At 37.4% G+C, this 23,102-nt stretch overlaps 1 protein-coding gene and 1 long non-coding RNA gene across 6 annotated transcripts; both read left to right on the forward strand.

Moving 5' to 3' along the window:
• Positions 1 to 632: 632 nt before the first annotated feature.
• LOC122080681 (F-box/FBD/LRR-repeat protein At1g13570-like) lies at positions 633 to 13,667 on the forward strand. Of its 5 annotated transcripts, XM_042647497.1 has the most exons (5): positions 4,381 to 7,496; positions 7,569 to 7,621; positions 11,928 to 12,744; positions 12,830 to 12,985; positions 13,066 to 13,667. In XM_042647497.1, exons 3-5 carry the CDS (start codon positions 11,935 to 11,937, stop codon positions 13,351 to 13,353), a joined length of 1,254 nt encoding a protein of 417 aa, XP_042503431.1. In that variant the 5' UTR covers positions 4,381 to 7,496; positions 7,569 to 7,621; positions 11,928 to 11,934; the 3' UTR covers positions 13,354 to 13,667. The 5 variants fall into 5 exon arrangements, with proteins under 5 accessions (XP_042503428.1, XP_042503430.1, XP_042503429.1 ...); XM_042647494.1 differs by lacking the exons at positions 4,381 to 7,496; positions 7,569 to 7,621 and adding an exon at positions 633 to 4,372; XM_042647496.1 differs by lacking the exons at positions 4,381 to 7,496; positions 7,569 to 7,621 and adding an exon at positions 633 to 1,098.
• A 1,546-nt stretch (positions 13,668 to 15,213) lies between these two features.
• LOC122080688 lies at positions 15,214 to 18,833 on the forward strand. Its single transcript, XR_006140870.1, has 4 exons — positions 15,214 to 16,179; positions 17,560 to 17,627; positions 17,768 to 17,973; positions 18,641 to 18,833. It is a non-coding gene; the product is annotated as an uncharacterized LOC122080688 (long non-coding RNA).
• The last annotated feature ends 4,269 nt before the right edge of the window (positions 18,834 to 23,102 follow it).

Here is a 23,102-nt window from a genome sequence, read left to right on the forward strand (position 1 = left end):
CGCCAAAGAGAGAATTATTGGACGTGGAGTAGGGTTTAGTGAGGAGATCCACGGACAGTACCAGGTGAAGGAATACCCCATAGAGACCTGGCCAGGAGTACAGAGGAATAGAAAATGCGTAAGGGTGGGGATAGAGTCGTGATAAAAGGGGGGTTTCGGATCCATTGCAGAAAAAGTGGTGAGAAAGTGACAAGGAAGGGTTAAAAAATAATAACAAAGGTTAATTAGGAGAGTAAAAAAGGAAACACGTAGCAATAGGTGTAAAAACCAAAAGTAAAAATGCCAGTAAAGGAGGGGGAAAACACCATTGAAGCAAGCCAAAAGCATGGTTATCAGGTCCTCGGAACGGGTTCCTCTCCTGAGCAGTGCTGATCAGGACTTGTCCATAGTTACTTGGAAGATTGATATGTGTCCAAACGGTATCCAATGGCTCTTGATGCTTGCCTATGTTCTGATCAATATAAACAAAGTCGTTGAATCATCGCTTGAATACAAGTTGATCGGGTAGATAACTATGGACCGACCTAAGCGATCACCTCGTAGAGAAGAGTCGGATCTGCTTATCGGTCCCACGGAAGGTGAAGCAGACAAATTAGGGACCACGAATGAGAAAAGCAAGATATAGAGAGGTGCAGGGGGAGCGGATGACAGGATGAGTTTGGGAAAAGTAGGAGAGAGATCAGAACAAATGGATGTCAAAATGGAAGGAGAGTTTGGGATTAGTTTTGTTACCATGAACTCCCTATTTTTGGTAATGATAAACCTTAACTCACTCTCTCTTCCTGGAACTGTACCAGTTTCTCTCTCTCTCTCCATGTCAAAGGCAGAAGGGTGCCATGACCACACTCTCACATGCTCAGGGTTAAAAACCAAGAGAGAACGGATAGAAAGGCGGAAGGTACCTGTAGTGACCTGGGCTGGGCTCCTGAGGCTTTCTGAAAGCCTGAACGAGAGAAATATTGGAAATCGAGTACTTCCGCATTGCGATTCCTCAAACAAGTAGCAGAACCTTCAAGACTGGACTGATCACAGGTTGAAGCCGAGCCTGACCCTCCCTCCCACAATATCTGAAACCTTCGAAACCAGACTGAATTTCAGGTTCCGATCTGCTGAGAAGAACGCAGGGAATCCCATCTCCGATCTCTGAGTGACAAGTTGCAACGATCAATCACTTTTCTAATGAGAATAAGGTGGCACTGCTTGGATCTGAAGGTGTTCTCTCGTCCCTGAAATGATCTCACAAAATTTTTATAATTATACTAAGTAGATCAGTTATTTTATCGATCTTGAAAACACATACAAATTTGGATGGGAAGGAATTTTTGATGTTTTTTAAGGCCTTGATGATCTTAATGTTGCCGATAATTATCAATACATTGAAGATTCTTTTGATACTGCATCTGATCTCATTAGAAGCTACAATTTTCAAGCCCGACCTTAGCCTCAAGGGTTTGATGACTTTGATTTTGACAAATTGTTTGCTGGTTGGTACAAAATTTTTAGTTATATATTTGTGATTTTCTTTTAAGTCTTTCGTATGAAATCCAATGATGCAGAAAAATCATTGGGAATAATTTGTCAAAGATTGTCTTCAAATTCTTAAGGCTAAGGACGGACTTGAAAAATGTAGCTTCTAATCAAATCAGATACAATACTAGAAGAATCTTCAATATATTGATAGTTCCTAGCAACATTAAGATCATCAAGGCCTTCAAAAACATCATTAATTCATTCCCATCTAAATTTGTATGTGTTTTCAAGACTGATAGGATAACTTATCTCCTTAATAGTATTACTAAAATTTTGTGAGATCATTTCAAGGACTTGAATAGAACCACCTTCAGATCTAAACAGTTCCAGCTTAATCTCATTACTTTTTTCCAATGTTTTCCACTTTCTCAATATGTTAATCTCATTTTTCTTTCATGGTTGGAGAAAAGGTTTATTCCCCTGGCTTTGTGGGGAAACCAAATTACTGTTCATGCTGAACAAGTTTCTTCTTTCTATTTCTTTCTTTTTGCTGCTTTTATATTATTATTAGGTATTCTATTTCTGCTATTGTTTTGTGCTTCACCTTGATGCTTACATAAGATCAGATAATTGGTTCTCCTTAAATCCTTTCTGGGTGTGATTGTTCTGCTTTTTTATCTATTCATATCTGTCTCTGTAACTGTTCTGAACTTGGTCTTTTTTATCGCTTTATTCCTGCTGGAAAACACAGTATTCAATTAACCCTTTTTTTTTTTTATTTCAGTATATCCTCATAAGATGTGCAAAACAGTTCTTTAGTTGTCAGAGTAGCCTCCTGCTGGTGGTTTCCCAGGAAATTATTAGCATTAGATATCATTTTAAGCTCTAGGAAAACTGAATAGAATTTTGTTCCATCAATTGCACACCCTAAGGTAGAAAAGAAGTTGATACCTTCGGTATTATCTGAATCTTAAGTAAAATCTGAACCTCCTTCTTAAATCCTTGAGTTAATTGGGTCAGATTTGTAAGAGTTAGAGCAAGTTTCCCATCAAGGTTAGAATTGAGTTTCTATTTGCCAAAAAAAAAAAAATTTACAATAGTACCAGAAACTATCTACCAAAGTACACCCAGCTTACATAGTTTTCTTCTAAATAGTTTTGGAAGCCCTTGTTTCAATAATTACTTATTCTGACCTCTATAATTTTGGAAATTTCCCTGGTGGGGTTATCTTTAGGTTCACAATTGCGACTAGAGAACCACCTTGATGTTTGAAGCTGTGAAATCTTAAGCAAAATATTTCTACTCACAAGGGATATGGGGAAAACCCTGATAAATGATTTACTATCTAAAACAGTAATTGTCTGAAACCCTGATATGAACCACTAATCCAGTGCTAAATAGGGATCCAGGAGATTTGTGGAAATTTACTAGTGGATTTTATTTCCCCTCTCAGGTTACCTTCTTTGTTTTGACTATTTTCACTCATGAATTACAAAAATAGCAAAGTCTGCCATGGTTGGCCAACTCTGTTATGGTCATGTACCTAAATGTGGTTGCATGATTTTATTAGGGATGGTTATTCTAAAAATGTTGCTCCCATATTAATGTATGCCATTTAGGCTCGACTTCATATTCAGGGAAATTTCAGTAACTGCCTATATTAATATTCACATCCTCATAGCAATCTAAGATTATGTCCATTTGAGGTTTAGGTTAGTGATAAGAAACTAAACTCCAGTTGGTTCTAAAAAATATGGCAGTGGCTTGAGATGGTATGCTAACACCAAATACATCAGGTAGGATGGACTGTCATTAATCAAAGGCTCTGAAAAGGATTGGGACTTGGATCAGTGAAGAAAAAAGTATATGCTTTAACAGATGATAATGCCATGGGCACAATGGAATGGCAGAGGGTTTCATGTAGGCAACCCAAGATTGTTATGACCATGCTTAAATGTTACCGGCTGCTGGCCACTGCCAATTCTAATGATCATATTGGTTTAACAAATAACAACAATTATTTCAGCTGTTAGCCTTCTACAAGTATCATCTTGTGAATTAAAGCACTCAATGAGTAGGAATTACATAAAAAGAGACCTCCAACCTTCAAAAATGGAAAAATTAATAAACAATTCTAACACTCCTTTAGCCGCAATTAGAGCCCCTAATGTAGTACTGATTTACAGGAGTAAAACAATACCCAGACAAGATCGAAAACAGTAGCTAAAACCGGGAATTAATAAACTGCAATCAGAGGAAGGATATTATGGTAATTTCCGGCCCAAATTAGGTTCAGAAATTATGTCAAATAGTCCCAATCGATCTCTGAAAACAGAACTGAGATCTAGACACAAAGCAGGAAACAAAACAGTAGTATTCAGTGGACAGAAACAGTAGTCGTCGATTCAGGTTCTGAGAAGGGAAGTGTAAAATACATATTTGCCAGCCATCAGAAAGAGTCCAAATTTTTCCAAATTAGGATTCTTGACAAAAGCTGGAACAAGAGAATGAAAGATGATAAAAAGAGGAATGATATCTATCTAGGTTTCCCCACACCCACACACAACCCGTGTTTTCGGGGGGGCAGGGGCGTCTTTTCACAACCCCTGAAAACAGGGAATGTGTGTGGGCGTGGAAATGCTAGACGGACAGTGTTTTTCTCCCAATATAAAAATAAAAAATTCTTCTAAGAGTGATATGCAATTGAGGAGTTTTCGAAGTTCAGAGTTACCAAAATCAATCCCCAAAATTCCTCATCAATCCCCGAAGCCAGAGAAACCAAAATCAGAACTTCATACTGTAGAAAGTGTCATAATGCTCGAAATCGTTCGGCCGCTGCCATCATCGATTCAGCACAAAACATCAGTGTAGACGATTGTTAGTAACTGCCCTCACTTCTACTGTAAGTCTTCTTTTCTTAGATTTTATGCAAAATAAAGTAAGACAATACAAATTATTCTAGTGTATATTGCAGTGGAGGTGCAGCTTTCTGTCCTCAAATTTCAACTCTTTTTGTCTCCGGCACCTGTAAGGGTTCCTTCCGTTCCTTTTCTTCTCCTTTTTGGTTGATTCTCCCCCCCCCCCTTTTTCCCGTTCTTTGTACACTGAGGTCACAAGTTATTTTAGGTGTGGGGTTATGTATTTGGTAAAGTAAGATAAAATTGAAGAGTTTGTTGAAGTCCTGAATCAATGAAGTGGCGATTGGTCCAACAAACAGGGTTGAGTGTAAGAACTTGTTTGAAGAAGCCCAATTGTTGAGGAAGCCGGGCAAGCTGAAAAGCATAAGAAATTTTAGTCATACTACTAACGAGATAAGTTATACTAAAATTTCATTACTAAAATTTTGTGAAATCATTTCAGGGACTTGAATAGAATCCACTGTCAGATCCAAGCAGTGCCACCTTATTCTCATTAGTTTTTTCCAATGTTTTCCTCTATCTCAATATGTTAATCTCTTTCTTTTCATGGTTGGAGAAAAGGTTTATTCCCATAGCTTGATGGGGAAACCAAAATACTGTTCTTGCTGAACAAGTTTCTTCTTTCTATTTCTTTCTTTTTGCTGCTGTTTTGTTTATATTATTATTCTTGGGTATTCTATTACTGCTATCGTTTTGTTCTTCATCTGGACGCTTACATAAGATCAGATAGTTGGTTCTCCTTAAATCCTTTCTGGGCCTGATTGTTCTGCTTTTTTATTGATTCATATCTGTCCCTGGAACTGTTCTGAAGTTGCTCTTTTTTATCTCTTTATTCCTGCTGGAAAACATAGTATTCAATTAACTTATTTTTTATTTCAGTTTTTGTTTGATGCCCTCATAAGATGTGCAAACCAGTTCTTTAGTCATCAGAGTAGCCTCCTGCTGGTGGTTTCCCAAGAAATTATTTGCATTAGATATCATTTTAAGTTCCAGGAAAACTGAATAGAATTCTGTTCCATCAATTGTACACCCTAAGGTAGAAAATGAGTTGATACCTTCGGTATTATCTGAATCTTAGGTAAAATCTGAACCTCCTCCTTAAAGCCTCGAGTTAATTGGGTCAGATTTGTAAGAGTTAGAGCAAGTTTTCTATCAAGGTTAGAATTGAGTTCTATTTGCCAAAAAAATTTACGATAGTACCAAAAGCTTTCTACCAAAGTACAACCAGCTTGCATAGTTTTCTTCTAAATAATTTTGGGAGCCCTTGTTTCAATAATTATTTTTTCTAACCTCGACAATTTTGGAAATTTCTCTGGTGGGGTTATCTTTAGGTTGGCAATTCTGACTAGAGAACCACCTTGATGTTTGAAGCAGTGAAATCTTGAGAAAAATATTTCTACTCACAAGGGATCTGGGAGAAACCCTGATAAATGATATTACTATCCAAAACATTATTTGTCTGAAACCCTGATATGAACTACTAATCCAGTACTAAATAGGGATTTGGGCGATTTGTGAAAGTTTACTAGAGGATTTTATTTCCCCTCTTGGGTTCGCTTCTTTGTTTTGAGTATTTTCACTCATGAATTACGAAAATAGGAAATTCTATCATGGTTGTCCAAGTCTGTTATGTTCATGTACCTAAATGTGGTTGCAAGGTTTTAATAGGGGTGGTTATTCTAAAAAAGTTGCTCCTATATTAATGTATGCCATTTAGGCTCGAATTCATATTCAGGGAAATATCAGTCACTGGCTACATTAATATTCACATCCTCATACCAGTCTAAGATTATGTCCCTTTGAGGTTTAGGGTTACATAGTGATAAGAAACTAAACTCCAATTGGTTCTAAAAAATATTGCAGTGGCTTGAGATGGTATGGTAACACAAATACATTAGGTAGGATGAAATGTCATTAGTCAGTGGCTCTGAAAAGGATGGGACATGGATCACGGAAGAAATAAGTACATAATTTAACGGATGATAAAGCCATGGGCACAATGGAATGGCAGCAGAGGGTTTCATGTAGGCAATCCAAGATGGTTAAGACCATGCTCGAATGTTACTGGCTGCTGGCTGCTGCCAATGTTAATGATCATATTGGTTTAACAAATAACAACAATTATTTCAGCTGTTAGCCTTCTACAAGTATCATCTTGTGAATTAAAGCACTCAATGAGTAGGAATTACATAAAAAGAGACCTCCAACCTTCAAAAATGGAAAAATAAAGAAAGAAATCTAACACTCCTTTAGCCACAATTAGGGCTCCTAATGTAGTACTGATTTACAGGTGTAAAGCTATACCAAGACAGGATCTAAAATAGTAGCTAGCACAGGGAATTAATAAACAGCAATCAGAGGGAGGATATTATGGTAATTTCCGGCCCAAATTAGGTTCAGAAATTATGTCAAATAGTCCCAATCGATCCCTGAAAACAGAACTGAGATCTAGATACAAAACAGGAAACAAAATAGTAGTATTCAAAGGACAGAAACAGTATTAGTCGATTCAGGTTCAGAGAAGGGAAGTGTAAAGTTGGTATTTTGCAAATATGTCAAGATCCTGCCGTGAGTCCAAATTTTTCCAAATTAGGATCCTTGAAGGTCTGGTGAAATTTTGAATGCGAAAATCTTGGATCTACCCTTCTAGAAGATCTGAACAAATCATAGGATTACTTGAAGAACAGCACTTACTTGACAGAAGCTGGAACAAGAGAACGAAAGATGATAAAAGGAGGAGGAATGATGTTCGTCTAGCGTTCCCCACGCCCACACACAGCCCGTGTTTTCAGGGGGTCAGGGGCGTCTTTTCACAACTCCTGAAAACAGGGGCTGTGGGAATGCTAGACAGACAGCGTTCTTTCTCCCAAAATAAAAATAATTTTTTTTCTAGGAGTGATATGCAATTAATGAGTTTTCGAAGCTCAAAGTTACCAAAATCAATCCCCAAAATTCCTCATCAAACCCCAAAGCCAGAGATACCAAAATCAGCACTTCATACGGTAGAAAGCGTCATAATGCTCAAAATCGTTCGGCCACTACCATCATCGATTCAGCACAAAACTTCATTGTAGACGATCTTTAGTAACTGCTAGTCTCACTTCTACTGTAAGTCTTCTTTTCCTAGATTTTATACAAAATAAAGTAAGACAATACAAGTTATTCTAGTGTATATTGCAGGGAAAGTGCAGCATTCTATCCTCAAATTTCAACTCTTTTTGTCTCCGACACCGGTAAGGCCTCCTTCCATTTTTTATTTTTTTTCCTCCCTTTTGGTTGATTCCCCTTTATTTTTTTCTCGTTCGTTGTACACCTAGGTCACAAGTTGTTTTAGGTGTAGGGATATGTATTTGATAAAGTAAGATAGTATTGAAGAGTTTGCTGTAGTCCTGAATCAATGAAGCGGCAATTGGTCTAACAACTAGGGTTGAATGTAAGATGTTGTTTGTAGAAGCCCAATTGTTGAGGAAGCAGAGCAAGCCAACAAGCATAAGAAAGTAGAGGGGAAAGATGGGATCATTTTCTGTCTGTTGAAACCCTAGATTTTGGAATCAGGAAGTAGCAAAGTTCTCTAAAAGTCTGTAAATATTTTTTAAAGAAAATTGCAATGCCACCTCCTGAACTTTGGTCTTTATTCAATGCCATCCCTTGGACTTTTTGAAATAACAAAGACACCCCCTATTAATTTAAAAAATGCCAAATCCATCCCTTCTGTTAGCCATCCCTGTTAAGTGATGGAATATCTGTTAGTTATTTCGTTAAATGCCCAAACACCCCCACTCAAGGTGAGTTGACCATCTTACCCTCTGCAAATCCCTTCCATTCTCTCACAATCTAGGGTTAGGTTTTCTGTAGAATTCTATGGAACCTTAGATGCTTGCGGCGGTGGTGGAGGAGGTGTAACCGGAGACTTAGATGTTTGCGGGGATGGATCATTAACTGGCAGAGGATTGTGTGGTGATGGTGTTTCAAGTTGATTGTTTCGAGCTTTTGGCGGAAGTGGTGGTGGCGGTGGTGGAGTTGGAGGAGAAGAGGATGTAACGGGATGCTTGTCTTTAGGAGAAGAAGAAATTGAAAAACGCTATTTGGGAGAAGACCTTCTAGAGTGAGGAGTAGAAGTAGAAGAGAGAGAACTAGTACCAAAACTCGAGCTTTTATGGGCAGTGCTCGTACAATGATTGACCTTTGGCCAAACCTGACGCGAAGCAGGTACGCAAGGGCTCTCACCATTACTACTATTACCATTCCCATTCCCATTCCAATTCCCATTCCCAGCTATTGAGCCCCGAGGTGTGTAGTAGAATGTCTCCTCGTCAGACGACATGGCTTGAGGTGGAGGCAGAGGAGGAGGAGAAGTTCTGCGCGGTGGAGCCCTGCTCAGGTGTGGTAAGGGATGAAGTTCTGGGCTTGGACAGTGCAGCTCTAATATTTGCATGGAGCTTAGCTTGTGGTAAGGCAAAATCATAGTATTTGCACGCTAATTTCACCAAGTATTTCTATAATGGCTTTTAGGCTATTCCGACCTTGTCGAGTTTCGAGAGCAGGAAGCCCTGCTACTTCAATACAGGTGTGATGGTTATGGATCTCGACAGATGGAGACAGGGCAATTATGGGAAGAAGGTAGAGGGTTGGATGCAGTTACAAAAACAGAGAAGGATTTACGAATTGGGTTCACTTCCTCCATTCTTGCTGATTTTTGCTGGAGATGTTGAGCCCGTTGACCACCGGTGGAATCAACATGGTCTTGGCGGGGATAATGTGGTGGGCAGTTGCAGAACTTTACATCCCGACGGCATTAGTTTGCTGCATTAGAGTGGTAAGGGGAAACCATGGACGAGACTTGATGAGAAGAAACCATGCCCTCTTGATTATCTTTGGGAGCCTTACGATCTCTACAGACCTCAACTACAACGACAAGAAGTAGAAATATTGGTGTCATTCCAAATGTCGATTACTTTGCTTGCTTCATTGTAATTAGAAAAAATTCGATTAATTTTTCTTTGATTCTTTTTTGACATTCAAGGAGATTCTTTCTATCATTTGTATAAAGAAGAGATTAGAAACAAAACCCTTCAAGATATTGAGATTGGGTAATTTTTTCTTTGTATGTTCATTTTTTTGGAGGTGAATTTGATAGTCTTCCCAGTTCCCATCTCCCATATCCATTTGAGAGTTTCTTTTCTCTCTATATCTCCATGAGAGATGTTACTCTGTTCATTCCTTTTCAAAATTTCAGCTCCTAGATAGGGAAGGGATTTGATGCCAATATCAGTATAATGTTATGGGTTTGTTTGTATGATAACTATGAAGATTTATTCTCTCTGAATTGTTTGTGTTTTTGCTGATGAATTTGGTTTGATCGACTTTGCAAAAGAATCAGAATTTGTGCTCTGTTACTACAAGCTCAAATGCTGAATTGGGGCTATAAGCTTTCATTTCAGAACAAGAAGCTCCATTACTTTTCCTGCACCAAGCGGTGAAAGGAGGGAGATGGGGAGGCTCTAGCACCATTTCCACTCTGCACCATTTCCCATGAAAAACTAATACATTTTTATGAATATGCAGGAGAATCCATTCAGAACATGGAACTATAAAACTATGGAACTGATTTCATTTTAATTTCCGCAAGCATCTAAGGTTCCATAGAATTCTACAAAAAACCTAACCCTAGATTGAGAGAGAACGAGAGGGATTTGAAGATAGGGGTTGGGATTTGCAGAGGGTAAGATGGTCAACTCACCTTGAGTGGGGGTATTTTGGACATTTAACAAAATAACTAACAGACATTCCATCACTTAACAGGGATGGCTAACGGCAGGGATGGATTTGACATTTTTTAAATTAATAGGGGGTGTCTTTGTTATTTCGAAAAGTACATGGAGTGGCATTGAATAAAGACCAAAGTTGAGGGGGTGGTGTTGCAATTTTCTCTATTTTTTATTTTATAAACTTGGGAATCTTGCTAACGTAGGTAAGCTTCATTGGTTTTTTGCTTTTATTGATCCAATTCTGATTCCAATTCCAATTCCTTAAATTATTAAGATTGGCTTCATATTCAGATTTTGGGTTCCAATATGATTGTTGGCATAGTTATCAAGGCAGAAAGGCGACCAAGGTGTTTGGGTGTCTTCCGAAGGGCTTTGGTGATAGGGTGGGAATAAGGTGTCGCCTTATCGAATAAAGCATTATAGTGTTTTTTTTCTTATTTTTTTTTATTTTTTTTATTTTTTTTATTTTTTATGTAACCATTTTATTTGCAACAAATAGCATATTAAAATTTATATAATTCTACTTATAGGCTAAATAAAAGTTAAAGATTCATACTAATGCAAGATATTCATTAGGAAAACATATCAATAAAGTGAGTAAACTAACTAAGTTCATCTTCATCATAGGGTATAATATAACTATGAAACAAAAATTATAAATATAATGGAAAAACTGCTGTTAAAATATTTAAGTATTTATTATACTTACCTCTATGATGCCAAAGTGAGGGCCTAAGATCATCCACTATATTTCTACTTTTGTTAGTCTGATTAGGGCTGCAACTCAGGTTAGTATCGCTGGAATGGGAAAAGAAAACCAGGAAAGAAGAAGAAGAATGAATGAAGAGAAGGGAAGTCTCACTGGCATGGGAAGAGGAAGAATTAAGGAAGAAAAGAATGGATTAAGGGAAGAGAAATAGAAAGGAAGAAGAAGAAGAAGAAGAAAAAACAGATGAGAAAGAGATCTCCATTCAGTAATAGAGAACTGGGAAAATAATGAAGAATAAAAAGGAGCCATAATGGCTTAAGGAAGACTCGCCGGAGGAAGAATTACTAGAGGAGAGTCACCGGAGCCGAAATCGATTGCGGGAGAAACACCTATGCCTTAGTTCTCCCAAACAAAGAAGAAAACAGCCAAGAGGATTTTGTGATTTGTGATTGAACGATTTTGTGATTTGTAATTTGTTCAATCAAAATGTGGTTTTTGACTTTATATAAACTTGATCCCATAGTTCTCAAGCGTACAGAATTCCCATAGACTTTCCAATCACAAAAAAAGATAAGGAATCTATTGTAATACATGGAAAAAAAAAAGTTAATAAACAAAAACATAAAAGGTGTCCGCCTTGGTCGTAAGGCGTCATAAGGCGTCACCTTAGCCATTAAGGTGGTCACCTTACGTGAAACCCCTAAAGAGCATGACTGCCTTAGCCTACCCATACCGCTTTGATGCCTTGGCGTTGCCTTGGCAGCTCCTTGGCGATGCCTTAATAACTATGAATGTTGGGGTCCTATGAGAAAAGAGAACATTAACTTTTATGTTTTGTGGAAGGTTTGTCTCATGCTTCAGGGATCTGAGATACTTTTAACCATTTTATTGTAGCTTATGTGTCTTATTGTTCCTCTTTGCTATATATGCATTTTTATTATAACTTGCAATAGCTGTTTTGTTGCTAGGAGCAGGTGCTCTCCTTGGTTTGCTATAGTCTTTTATTATATCAGAAATCTGTTATCAATAACAAAGTATTTACCAAACCATTAAATATTGCAGGACGGAAATGGCTTCTTGTTCGACTCTAGATATCTTGAGTGATCTACCAGAAGATATACTAGAGAACATCTTTTCTCATTTGTCAATGAGAGAGGTGGTGAGAACCAGTGTCCTATCAACTAAGTGGAGATTCAAATGCATTTCAGTTCCACATCTCATATTCAATGATGATTGTATACCAGTTTCTGTTGGTGCACTTCGTCATGATAAACTTGTGCAAATTGTTAATCATGTTCTCCTACTTCATAGAGGTCCAGTTCTAACATTTCAGATCTCTAGTTCACAGTTAAACACCTGTTCAGATATAGACAGCTGGATTCTTTACCTCTCATTATATTCTGTCAATTCTATCAAAGATTTTAAACTTGTGATTTCTAAATCCGAGCGTCATAATGTTCATCCATGCTTATTCTCCTTTAAAAAACTGATTCATCTAATACTGGCTGGCTGCGTAATCGTACTTCCTGTGATGTTCAAAGGCTTTAGCTGTCTCACAACTCTGGCTTTTAAACATGTTACACTCTCTAATGCGGCATTCGACTGTTTGGTTTCCACCTGCCCTCAACTAGAAAGGTTGGCATTGATTGATATGGATGGTCCTACTCATATTGAACTTAGCAATCTGAAACTCAAGTACTTGTTGATCTATGGAAAATTCATTCCTATATACCTCAAAGAGTTAAGGTTTTTAGTTTATGCAAGCTTTGTTGCAACAACAGCAGCTCATCCTGACCAACGAAGAACTTGCAATTTTAGCAACATTCTTGGCTCTCTGCCGGGTATTCAAAAGCTTGTCATGGGAGGCTGGTATCTACAGGTAATAGAATCTTGTGATTTTCTTATTTACTCAGTAATTGGCTCACAATTATTTTATGTTTACTTATGTATGCGTCCTATTATAGTCTTTAGCCATTGGTGATATGCCTAGGAGGCTTCCTTCGACTTATGATCATTTGAGGAGCATCTACTTTCATCTGAATGTAAAGGATATGAAAGATATTTTAGTTGCTATTTGGTTACTTAAAAGCTCCCCTAATTTGCAAAAGCTTGAAATCCATGTAAGTTACATTTTATGATCATCCTTTTCTTTTCTTTTTTTCCTTATGATTGGTTGTTCTGAAAATTTTTAATACTCCAGTTCTGGTGTTCTAAGAGAGATGCGATTGTTCCTATCATGGACCAACAAAAAGCAAAGGATCATTTGGAGTGCACATTCAACAAACTTCGGGTTGTGGATATGTCTAGACTCCTTGGCATGAAAATGGAATTGGAATTCATTAAATTTATACTTGCCAATTCTCCAGTGCTTGAAACAATGAACATCATTCCTGCAATAAATGGCATTGACAAAGGATTGTTGTTGAAGGAGTTGCTTCGATTGAAAAGAGCTTCGCCACAAGCAGAAATTTGTGTACTTGAGCCCTAAGACTTAATAGAAGTGATCCAAGTTGATGACCGCTAGAGCTTCATTCAGCATTGACAAAGGATTGTTGTTGAAAGAGTTGCTTCGATTGAAAAGAGATTCACCACAAGCAGAAATTTGTGTACTTGAGCCCTAAGACTTAATAGAAGTGATCCAAGTTGATGACCGCTAGAGCTTCATTCAACCCCGCCCCCATTTTTCCCTTTTGTCTGGTTAAATGTATCTTAGCGGTAGATGTGTCACAGGTCAAATGTACATGTTAAAGAGCATTCTGTTGGCTACTGAAACTAATGATCAAGACTTGATTTTCTTTGTTCTATGGGATCTTACTGATCTGGGGATGACAACATTCATGTTGCTTATTGAAACTAGTAATCATGACATGTGATTTTCTTTGGCAATCCCCCCCTCCACACCAAGGCTGGTTATGTTTGCTAGTAAAATTGAAGTTAATGTTCTCCTTCAGGAATTGTGATCTGTCATAGGGTATGACATTCTTGCCATCTCAGTCAAAGAGGTTTTCTTGGATGTTGTGCAGCGTCTATAGAAGAAGAGAAATAACAGAAATTTCAGCAATGCCTAGGAGGATTTCATATCGGTGGTGGAAGCAATGTTAGATTAATAAGGTTTGTGGCCGAACACTTCTAAGGGCATTTCAGGGGATGTTATAGACAGTGTACGAAGCAATGGCAACCTTTCAAGTGGTTGTGAGGAAATAGATGCAACCTCCTCTAGGAAGATATGGATTCTGCTCCTTTGTCCATTCGGGGGAGGCTGGAATAGGAGGTATGTTATCAGAAGCTTTGCAACCAAGTTATGTCATGCTATGCAGGTCTAATGGGGGTAGGAAACTCAACAGAAGCGTAATTTAGACCAAGGATAACAGAATGAAATTGCACAAAAGAATTCAGAATCACTTTTTTTGGAGTATGATCCGGGGTGGTGGCAAAAGTGAATGGATGAAGAAGCAAGAGTTTAATGGCATTTGCGAAATTTAATCTTGTTGATGCCTCCAGGTGTGCTTCCATTGGCCACTACACTGGTGCAGGAACCACACTCTTGGACAGAGAACTCTTCCCTTAAAATAGTTACGGAGTCCACAAGAAGATTCAGTAACTATTAAAATTAAAACATAGGGAATTTGCAGGAAATCTAATAGCCATAATCTAAGCTATAGAATGGAAAGCAATACATGAGTTTGCAAACACAACTCAAATGTCTAAACATCCTATAGAAACTGAAATACAGCCTCGATTTTTTAATTGGAAAGATCTAAAATTGCCTAAACAATGGCTATTGATAGAAATAGTTCCCAGACCTTCTCTTGAACATCCAACTCTAGAGATTCAAGCTTAAGGGAATAGATATATTTTAATAGAAGACAACTTGTTTCTTATCCAATGAAAACTCTTGTACTCCTATGTAGAAATGCAACCCTAAAATGATGCAGAAAATAATGAAAAAACAAGAACAACTAATCACACAATGCACATAAATTTCATGGTTCAGCAAGATTGCCTATGTCCTCAGTGACATGAGATCCTACTTCTCTATCAATGGAGAATAGGGTTGCAACTCATCTTCACGCCTCTCTCAACTTGCTTACAGAGATTGAAGACATTGCTACAAATATGTTACATATATTATATATGTGCATGTACTCATATTCATGGCTAATCTTTTCTTAGACTACTTTATCCTTCTTTTTTATTTGAATACCTTATCTTCTTTAATATCTTTTTTTCTAAAATTTTCTTATTTTCCTCATTCTTTTGGTACTTTTTTTTTTAATAATTAAATATTTTTACAAAATTAATTTCTTCACTTCTTCCTCATCTGCTAATCTCTCTCTCTCTCTCTCTCTCTCTCTCTCTCTCTCTCTCTCTCTCTCTCAAACTCCTTCTGTTTCTCAAATATCTTTTCCTCTTTTATTATATACATTTTCCTTTTCCTACTCTCTCTCTCTCTCACGTTCCTCTATTTGTCTTCAACCAATCTTAATTGAATGGGCAACCAATTAAGAATATAGTCCTGATTCTTGTGGGTTCCTTTCAATTGAACTATTATTGTGTCCTGGATTTATATTTTTTGCAATTTGTTTGAATTGCTCAAAGATCATATCATAGTATCTATTAAATATGAGTTCTTAGTGGTGATCTCGACTTGTGTTTCGGGGGAGAGAAAGCGTTTTGCAGCCGCGAATGCCGTTACCAGGAGATGTTGTTCAACAGGGTAATTGAGAAGCATGATTTGGATTAAGATCTTGGAATCTGTCCATGAACTCTTCCCAATCTCTCCTCTCTATCTCTATTTTGGATTCCTTGCAGGTTGAAGTTGGGTTAATTTGTAAATTCTCAAATTTTTTATAATACCAGTATCAATCAAACCATCAATCAATCTAAGGAATGGAGACTCAAGAGTAGTCTAAGTTGATTTGAAGATTTTGGATTAAGTGAAAGACTATTAATTTGCTTGGATATACGACTCGATCTACCTCAATTAGGTGTTCCTTTCTCATGTTCATGTAGATTTCCTTCTTTTTCCTCAATTGTTCTTGTTGTTTTCTCATAACAAAAAAATAAAATAATAGTTGAGAAGCTTAGAATATTGTGGAGATGGTTTTTGGTAGTGATTACTGAAGGAGACTGAGGTTGGGTTTTTATCCATAGTTTTTGTTTTTCATAAGGTTGATGTTTGATGAACATTGTCGTATATTTCTTTATTTTATGAACTAAACATCATCATTCAAGCCATTTGTAGATTCTTTCTGCAACTCAAAAAGGCAGACTGCTGGAAAGTGAATCGACTTCATTTCTACAACTCAGACAGGTGCCTCTCTCTCTCTCTCTCTCTCTCTCTCTCTCACACACACACACACACACATTTGGTAGAAAAATTGCTTCACTGATATGCTCATCAAACTGATGGATTAAGTAACTTGGTTGTACTTTGTTGATTTTGTACTTGGTCTATTCATATTGTTCTCTCTCTCTCTCTCTCTCTCTCTCTCTCCACACGATCTCCATGACCTCGATTGCAATCATCTTGGGCAATATCCCCTGTAGAAAAGGATCACCACCACCCCTGCTCTAGTGCTCTCTCTTTGATCTCTGCCAGTTGGGGCTGACCTCCAATTTCACTCCTACCTTTTTAGCACCGTAGATTAAAATATTCTTAGATAAACAAAAATTGTTGAATTGAAATATCTATATATATATATATTGTCAGTTCTCTTTCCTTCCCACTTAGGTTGTCAAATTATGTTTGCTTCTGTAGAAATAAGAAAGTGTATTCCTCTATATGCTATAAACTGGAAATTATATGTTTTCATTATAAATAAGTTCTACATATAGTAGCATAGTTAGGCCAAAAAAGAAATATTCAGATAACTAGATTCCTTAAATACACAAATAAACATGCACAAAAGTAAAATGAACATCCTTGTACAAGTTTATATTTCTTATAATGTATTGTCTTCCAATCAGAACAGTGTTTAGGGAAGGAATTTATGTTAATGGAATAAAGCATCCATCATCCCTGGTTTCTTGAATAAGTTCATCCTAACCATTGTTTCCTATATACTGCACAATTTTGTAATTTCAGATGGAAATCTATATGTAATACTTCAGATGGGATACTTTCAAGAGAATCATATGACAATTAGGAACTGTAGGCACTGAGTGTGACACTCCTTGCTGGATTTTTTTTTTTTTTTTTTTTGTCTTCATAGTCTATACTAATTGTAGGAACTTGAAAAGAAAACCTAGATGGTTTTGTCTTCAGCGAGAATCTCCCCAGATTTCTGTTATGCATTCTTTTAATTTTTGAAACCTCCTCCCCTGCCATGATTTTATTATTGCTTCAGTCTTAATGATCTTGAGATCACAATTCACAATTGACTTTTTTTATTTTTTTTAATTTTTTTTTTATTTGCATCACAATTTTCTCATTAAGTTTTTCTTCCGATGCAAGTATAAAAACCAGAATGTTAGTATTAAAATTGTCCATAGAGGTGAGAAAACCTATGGAGATTGCTAAGAGAGTAGCAAGTTTTGCAAGAGAGGTTGTAAACTTAGTTAAGGTCGTTTTAACTCCTTTACCAATGGATATCAACAACCTGGTATTACTGAATAATAATTTTATGTGCTTTTTTTTTCCTTTTAAAATCATGTACTAAACTATCTAACAGTGTTTATTGTGTATCAACAGTTTATTGGGGCTTGTACGGAGCCTATTATTGTGTTTGCAACTGAGCTTTTTGTTTGGAACTTCATTGCGTAAGTACCTACTAGACTTGTTGCTCTGGTTAAAAGTCAAGTTTGTGGCATTGTGTGGGTATTAATCCACAAAGTTTGGCCAAACTTTTGTACCTTGAAAAATAAAGTTTGACCAAAATGTTCTCTTTGATCTTCAACAGGAACGCAGAGAATTGGCAATGGAAGCTTTCAGAAAATCTCTGGTGCTGCTGAAGAATGGAAAGACAACATGTGGCCCACCAGTGCTGCCTTTTCCAAAGAAGACACCAAAGATCCTTGTCACCAGCACCCATGCTGAGAACTTGGGCTACCAGTGCGTTGGATAGACAATTGAGTGGCAAGGACAATGCAACTGACCTCACTGAAGGTATAATCCCATTCACAATCCTTTCTCTCTGAACTTTTATTTTGCAATTGTTGCTTGTTTAATTGAGGATTTCTCACACCTGAAGGTTGGGAAGCCATTCTAACACCAATACTCTAGGATAAGTAAATGGAGTGGCTTAGTATAACCTATAAGATTATCATCAAATTCATCTTTACCCAATTTGTTAAACATCGCTTTAAATTAAGCAACGGGTTCCTGAATTCTGGTTTAAGTAACTCACACATCATAATGTTTCTATTTTGGTTATTGAGTCAAAATTTCTGAGATATATTGGAAATAGTAAGAAAAAAAAAAAAGCAGGCAAATAACTGATAAGAAACAACTTTTTGGTTAATGTAGTGATAATGAATGTGGTTCAATATACATGGGAATTGTTATATGTAGGGAGAAATAATTATGATTTCTCATCTTATTATATTCACTTTCCTTTTCCTCATCTATCTCTCTCTCTCTCTCTCTGAAATATCTTTTATTATATACTTTTCTATTAATTCCTCATCTCTCTTTCTATCTTGGGGAGTATTACTTCATCCATATTTCTTATATAAAACTAGATTACAAAACAAATGGTTGAAAGTTAAAAATATTATTGGGAATTTCTATATTTTAATATATATATATATATATATATAATTTTTTTTTGCAGGCAAGGATTGACTATTGGACTGTTGCTCAAAGTAATATTCAGATATATGAGGTAATTACACAATTTAATATAACAATCCCTTGTAATGGTATAGCTTTGCATCTTTAGAATTGCTTACGAAGCTTATGTTGTAGAGGGAAGTCTTACTCTGAGATCTTAATTTTATCATCAATGGCAAAGCACATTTCTTTGAAAGGGAATCCGTTATGTCCACCCAGATGACTTTAAAGGGACTTATACCTACTTAAAATTCTTTGAACCAAATTAAATCTCTTTATTGTTTTGTAATTGATGTGCTTCTTTCACCCACAGTTAATGTCTTTCCCTGGAATATTGAATCTTAATAATATATAGTTTTATTGTATATATTAATATATTAATGTCATAATTTTAGGTGACAAAAAAAATAATTTCCTATGCGAATAGCATTATTAGAGATTAATATTTTTGCAATAGAAAATCTCATCCCTAAGGATGATCTTTTATATCCATTGCCAGAAAAACCCAAGTACGTGCAAGTCCATTTATCACTTTTCTAGCCCAGGACTTTCATCAAACCTATAAGGCCAATTATCAGTGGGCCCAGACATTGGATTAAAACTCTGACTCTGAACAAATAAATCCATCAATAGTGTTGCCTATCTTTTCCCTTGAATACAAATGAAGTGACCGTATGTTGTGCGCAGGCGTGGTAGAACGTTTTTTTAAGACTCGAAAAGGTGATCTGACTTCTAATTAGATGGAGTGATGTTCACCTTTTGCCTTGATCACTCTTAAGGACTTTGTAAATTAAGAGAAAAAGGAAGAATGAATTATAAAACCAACCCCTGCCCCTTCGCTAAACATGTCTTCACAAGGCCTCCTATTGGTCTGTGCACTGGTACAGTGGCCTTGTAAGTGGGTAGTATTTTCTTGCTCATATAACATTTAATGGCAATATTTGGAAGTGCCGCTAAACCTATATAGGTTTCAGTTGATAGTAATAATTTATGTTATACTTGAAACCCTAAAACTTCCTATTTTAATGTTCAGGTGCGACATCGGAGGACACCAATACCAATGAGTACTGGGTAGCATCCGTCTTTTTCCAAGAAAGGAAGGCGATCCCACTTGCAACTACAACTCATGCTTCAATAATTGGAAGGGATTTTGGACACAAAAGGGAAGGTCAGTCGAACCACATACACAATGGAAACACTAGGGAATGCCCCACTTAGACTAGGGAAGATCTCCATACAAAGTGACCAATTTAGCCTTCACCGGATGATGGTCACGGGCTAATGGTGAACACCATACGATGAGTGCATAGGCTAGATTTGGGTTATTTTGCCGTAGGACCTGAGACCTCACGATTGTGCACCCCAAACCCATCCACATTGATGGAACAACATGTTTGGGGGTTGATTATAGTGGTGGGACATCTCGAAGTGGGCCCGTTAGTGCCAAATGACAGAATAACCCGGTATTGGGTAAAAACATTTCCCAAACAACCCTTAGTGGGACTTAAGTGGCTATAAATAGGACTCTTACCATTCATTTCTTCTCCTACCAGAATAGAAACATGAGAGGGAGAAAGAAGAAAAAGGAGGAGGAGAAGGAGAGCAAGGGAGGAAGGAGGAAAGCTAGGGCTTCATCCTTGAGGTAAGCCCATATGTTCATCTCTCCTCCACACACACACACACAAATCTCTCTCTCTCTCTCTCTCTCTCTTTCTTCTTCCCATCTCACTCTTTATTGGAAGTAATGGAGACCCCAACCAAATCCCACCTGCCCAACCATAAAGACTACATAATGGGAGGGGAAAATTAGAGCAAGAGACCTACCTTGGCAAGGTTATTCACTCAACCTTGGGCCTAAGGACAAATCCCTATGAATCCTCTATCCAAAACCCTAAAATTGGGATAACTAAACCCTAGAACAAGTGTCCTACCCAAAACCTCTACAATTCTCCACTAAAACCTATGGTATGATATTATATTAAACTAAATTCAGTGACTACACTAAACCTAAGCTAGGTGTCGTGTGTGTGAGTGCCCCACATACAAACCAACTCTAAAAATCATAAAAACCTAAGCTATAAACTATGTAAAAGATAAGAAAGAATGGGGTTGGGAAATGACATCCCACTGAAAAACACACACTTCCACCACCATACACAGGGGCCACAGGGCCTATAGGACTAATCTGGGCAAGGAAACCCCGATTTCAACTTCACTGACTGATGGTCACCGACTAGCTGGTGAAGGTAGGAACCATCCACAGGTAAAAATTTTGAAGGATTTACACCCCTTTCGGATTTGTCCACTGGTGAACTCACCAACGGATGATCATCCACCGGTGGACCATTTTAAGGCTGATTTTTAATCCTTTTTATTTGGAGCATGAGTCCTACTGTCTCACTCCTTTATGGATAACCAAATTACCTAAAAACACTATGTACCCTAGAAGTGGAACTGAGAAGCGATGGGAGCACATGGCACGAGATCGTCGACTACCTACCACTGTCTAAGACTCGAGGTGAGGGGATTTTCTGTGTTTACATGGATTTGTTGCATCATAATGCATATGTGGATGAATTATGTCAATTTACATATTATTATTTTGTTCCTTGTGGAAAGTGTTGATACAACATGAGAATGTGGATTATGATTGTGCATGTGTGTGTGTGTGTGTGTGTGACTGGGGTGCAGGTGGCCAACGGTTGGTGCCGATGGCACTGCATGTGCAGTGTGTGTGTGTGTGATTGAAATGTGTTGTCGCATATTAGAATGCATTGGGTTAGGATAACCACCCTGGTGCTACAACCCTTGTCAATAGGGGTTCACGTATTGGCTAACCTTTTCGTCTGACTGTCCGAGGTTAGGGACGATTTCCGGTGACTGAGGTGTGCAGATGTCAGCGTCGTGATAAACTCTCACACGATGTTGGATTCGGTGATGGGTATACCCTACATGTGATGTTGGATTCGATGTAGTAGTATTATGGGATGTTTATTAATAGGGATTCATCGAGTAACGATGTGGTTCCGGAACCGGCACGCTCCTGACTCGCAACTAGCTTGTATCCTTGGGGGACTGATAACGTACATTCATGACTGGGAATGCCACCTATGTTGCAGCAGCACTTATACCCCTTTGGACTTAGAAATTGTTCCTTAGAATTGTTTGATAATAATTGGAGCATGCCATTGCATTCATATTGATGTGGTTGTGCATGGATATTTATATTATTGTATTTCTTGGATTGTCATGATTGCTTGTGTATGTCACCCCTCACTGGGCTTTGTGGAAGCTCACCCCCGTTGTTGTCCATTTTTATATGTTGATTCAGGTAACCCTTCGAAAACTGCGATTGAGGATCCTTCTCTCTACGGAGGTGACCTCTGGGATGAGGAGCTGGTTGTGCATGGGAATGGATGCATATACGATGACTGTGCATTTGGAGCACACTGAAGATGGGAGTATCATCTTCTATTTTTTATTCTTTTTATACTTAGTAGATGTAGCCCTATGGGGCACAACTGTAATTATGATCCAAATATGAAAAACATTCTTTTTGTGTAAATATGGTAAATATCAATAGAAATCACCAGTTTGGTATATTTTGTTTATATTATAAGTATGTGATCTTAGAATCATTTTGTAATTTTATGAACTTAAAGTACTGCATTGTAGATTCTGGATGGATTGTGAACACGTGTGCGTGTCGATGTCACTAACCTCCAGGTGAGTAGAGGCGGGGTGTGACAATTTATGACCGCCACTATACGGACTACTACTCAGAGAGAGAGAGAGAGAGAGAGAGAGAGAGAGAGAGAGAGAGAGAGAGAGAGAGAGAGCAACAACAATTTATAGTAAAAGAGAAAAACCCTCCCTACATTCACTCCAAAGAGATACACAATCCTTGTTTTTCCATTAACACTTTATTGCTTCACCTGGTAGTAATAAAAGCTTTACAAACTGTAGTTTTCTAAATGGAATGCTACAAACCTTTTCACCATTCACCAAGTGACTCTTATAATTCTCTTCACACAATGCAACAACCCTATGAAAGAAAGAAAGAAATTAAACAGCCTCTAAAAAAAAAAAAAGGAATTCCTATACAAACTTTTTGGCATTGAGTAGAAAAATCGGTTTATACCAGGGGGAGTGGGTCAGGACCGATTCGAATCATTCACCAATCTGATTCAGGATTTTTAAAATCGTTGATAAGGCTGTTTTGAAATTGTCTATTACAATAATTGAATTTTTTCATGAATAAAAAATTAATTTGATAATGCAAATTTTTTTCAAATAAAATTCTCTCTTTTTTTGTTTTTGCAAGGCTTCATCATTTTAAGAGAGAGAGGTATGTGGGTAGGAGAACATGGAAGGACGGGTAAGGCAGGAGAGAGAGGTGGTGGGGCAAAATTTACTAAATATGGAAAAACACATGTTTAATTCGACATCCCTTAATAAATATG

Source organism: Macadamia integrifolia, chromosome 6 (genome assembly GCF_013358625.1).
Source record: "Macadamia integrifolia cultivar HAES 741 chromosome 6, SCU_Mint_v3, whole genome shotgun sequence".
Taxonomy (NCBI): Eukaryota; Viridiplantae; Streptophyta; class Magnoliopsida; order Proteales; family Proteaceae; genus Macadamia; species Macadamia integrifolia.

Coding starts and splice junctions, on each gene's coding strand:
- LOC122080681 (XM_042647494.1), top strand. CDS start 11,935: ATGGCTTCTTGTTCGACTCTAGATATCTTGAGTGATCTACCAGAAGAT. Junction 12,745..12,829: donor TGGGAGGCTGGTATCTACAG/GTAATAGAATCT, acceptor GTCCTATTATAG/TCTTTAGCCATTGGTGATAT. Junction 12,986..13,065: donor TGCAAAAGCTTGAAATCCAT/GTAAGTTACATT, acceptor TTAATACTCCAG/TTCTGGTGTTCTAAGAGAGA.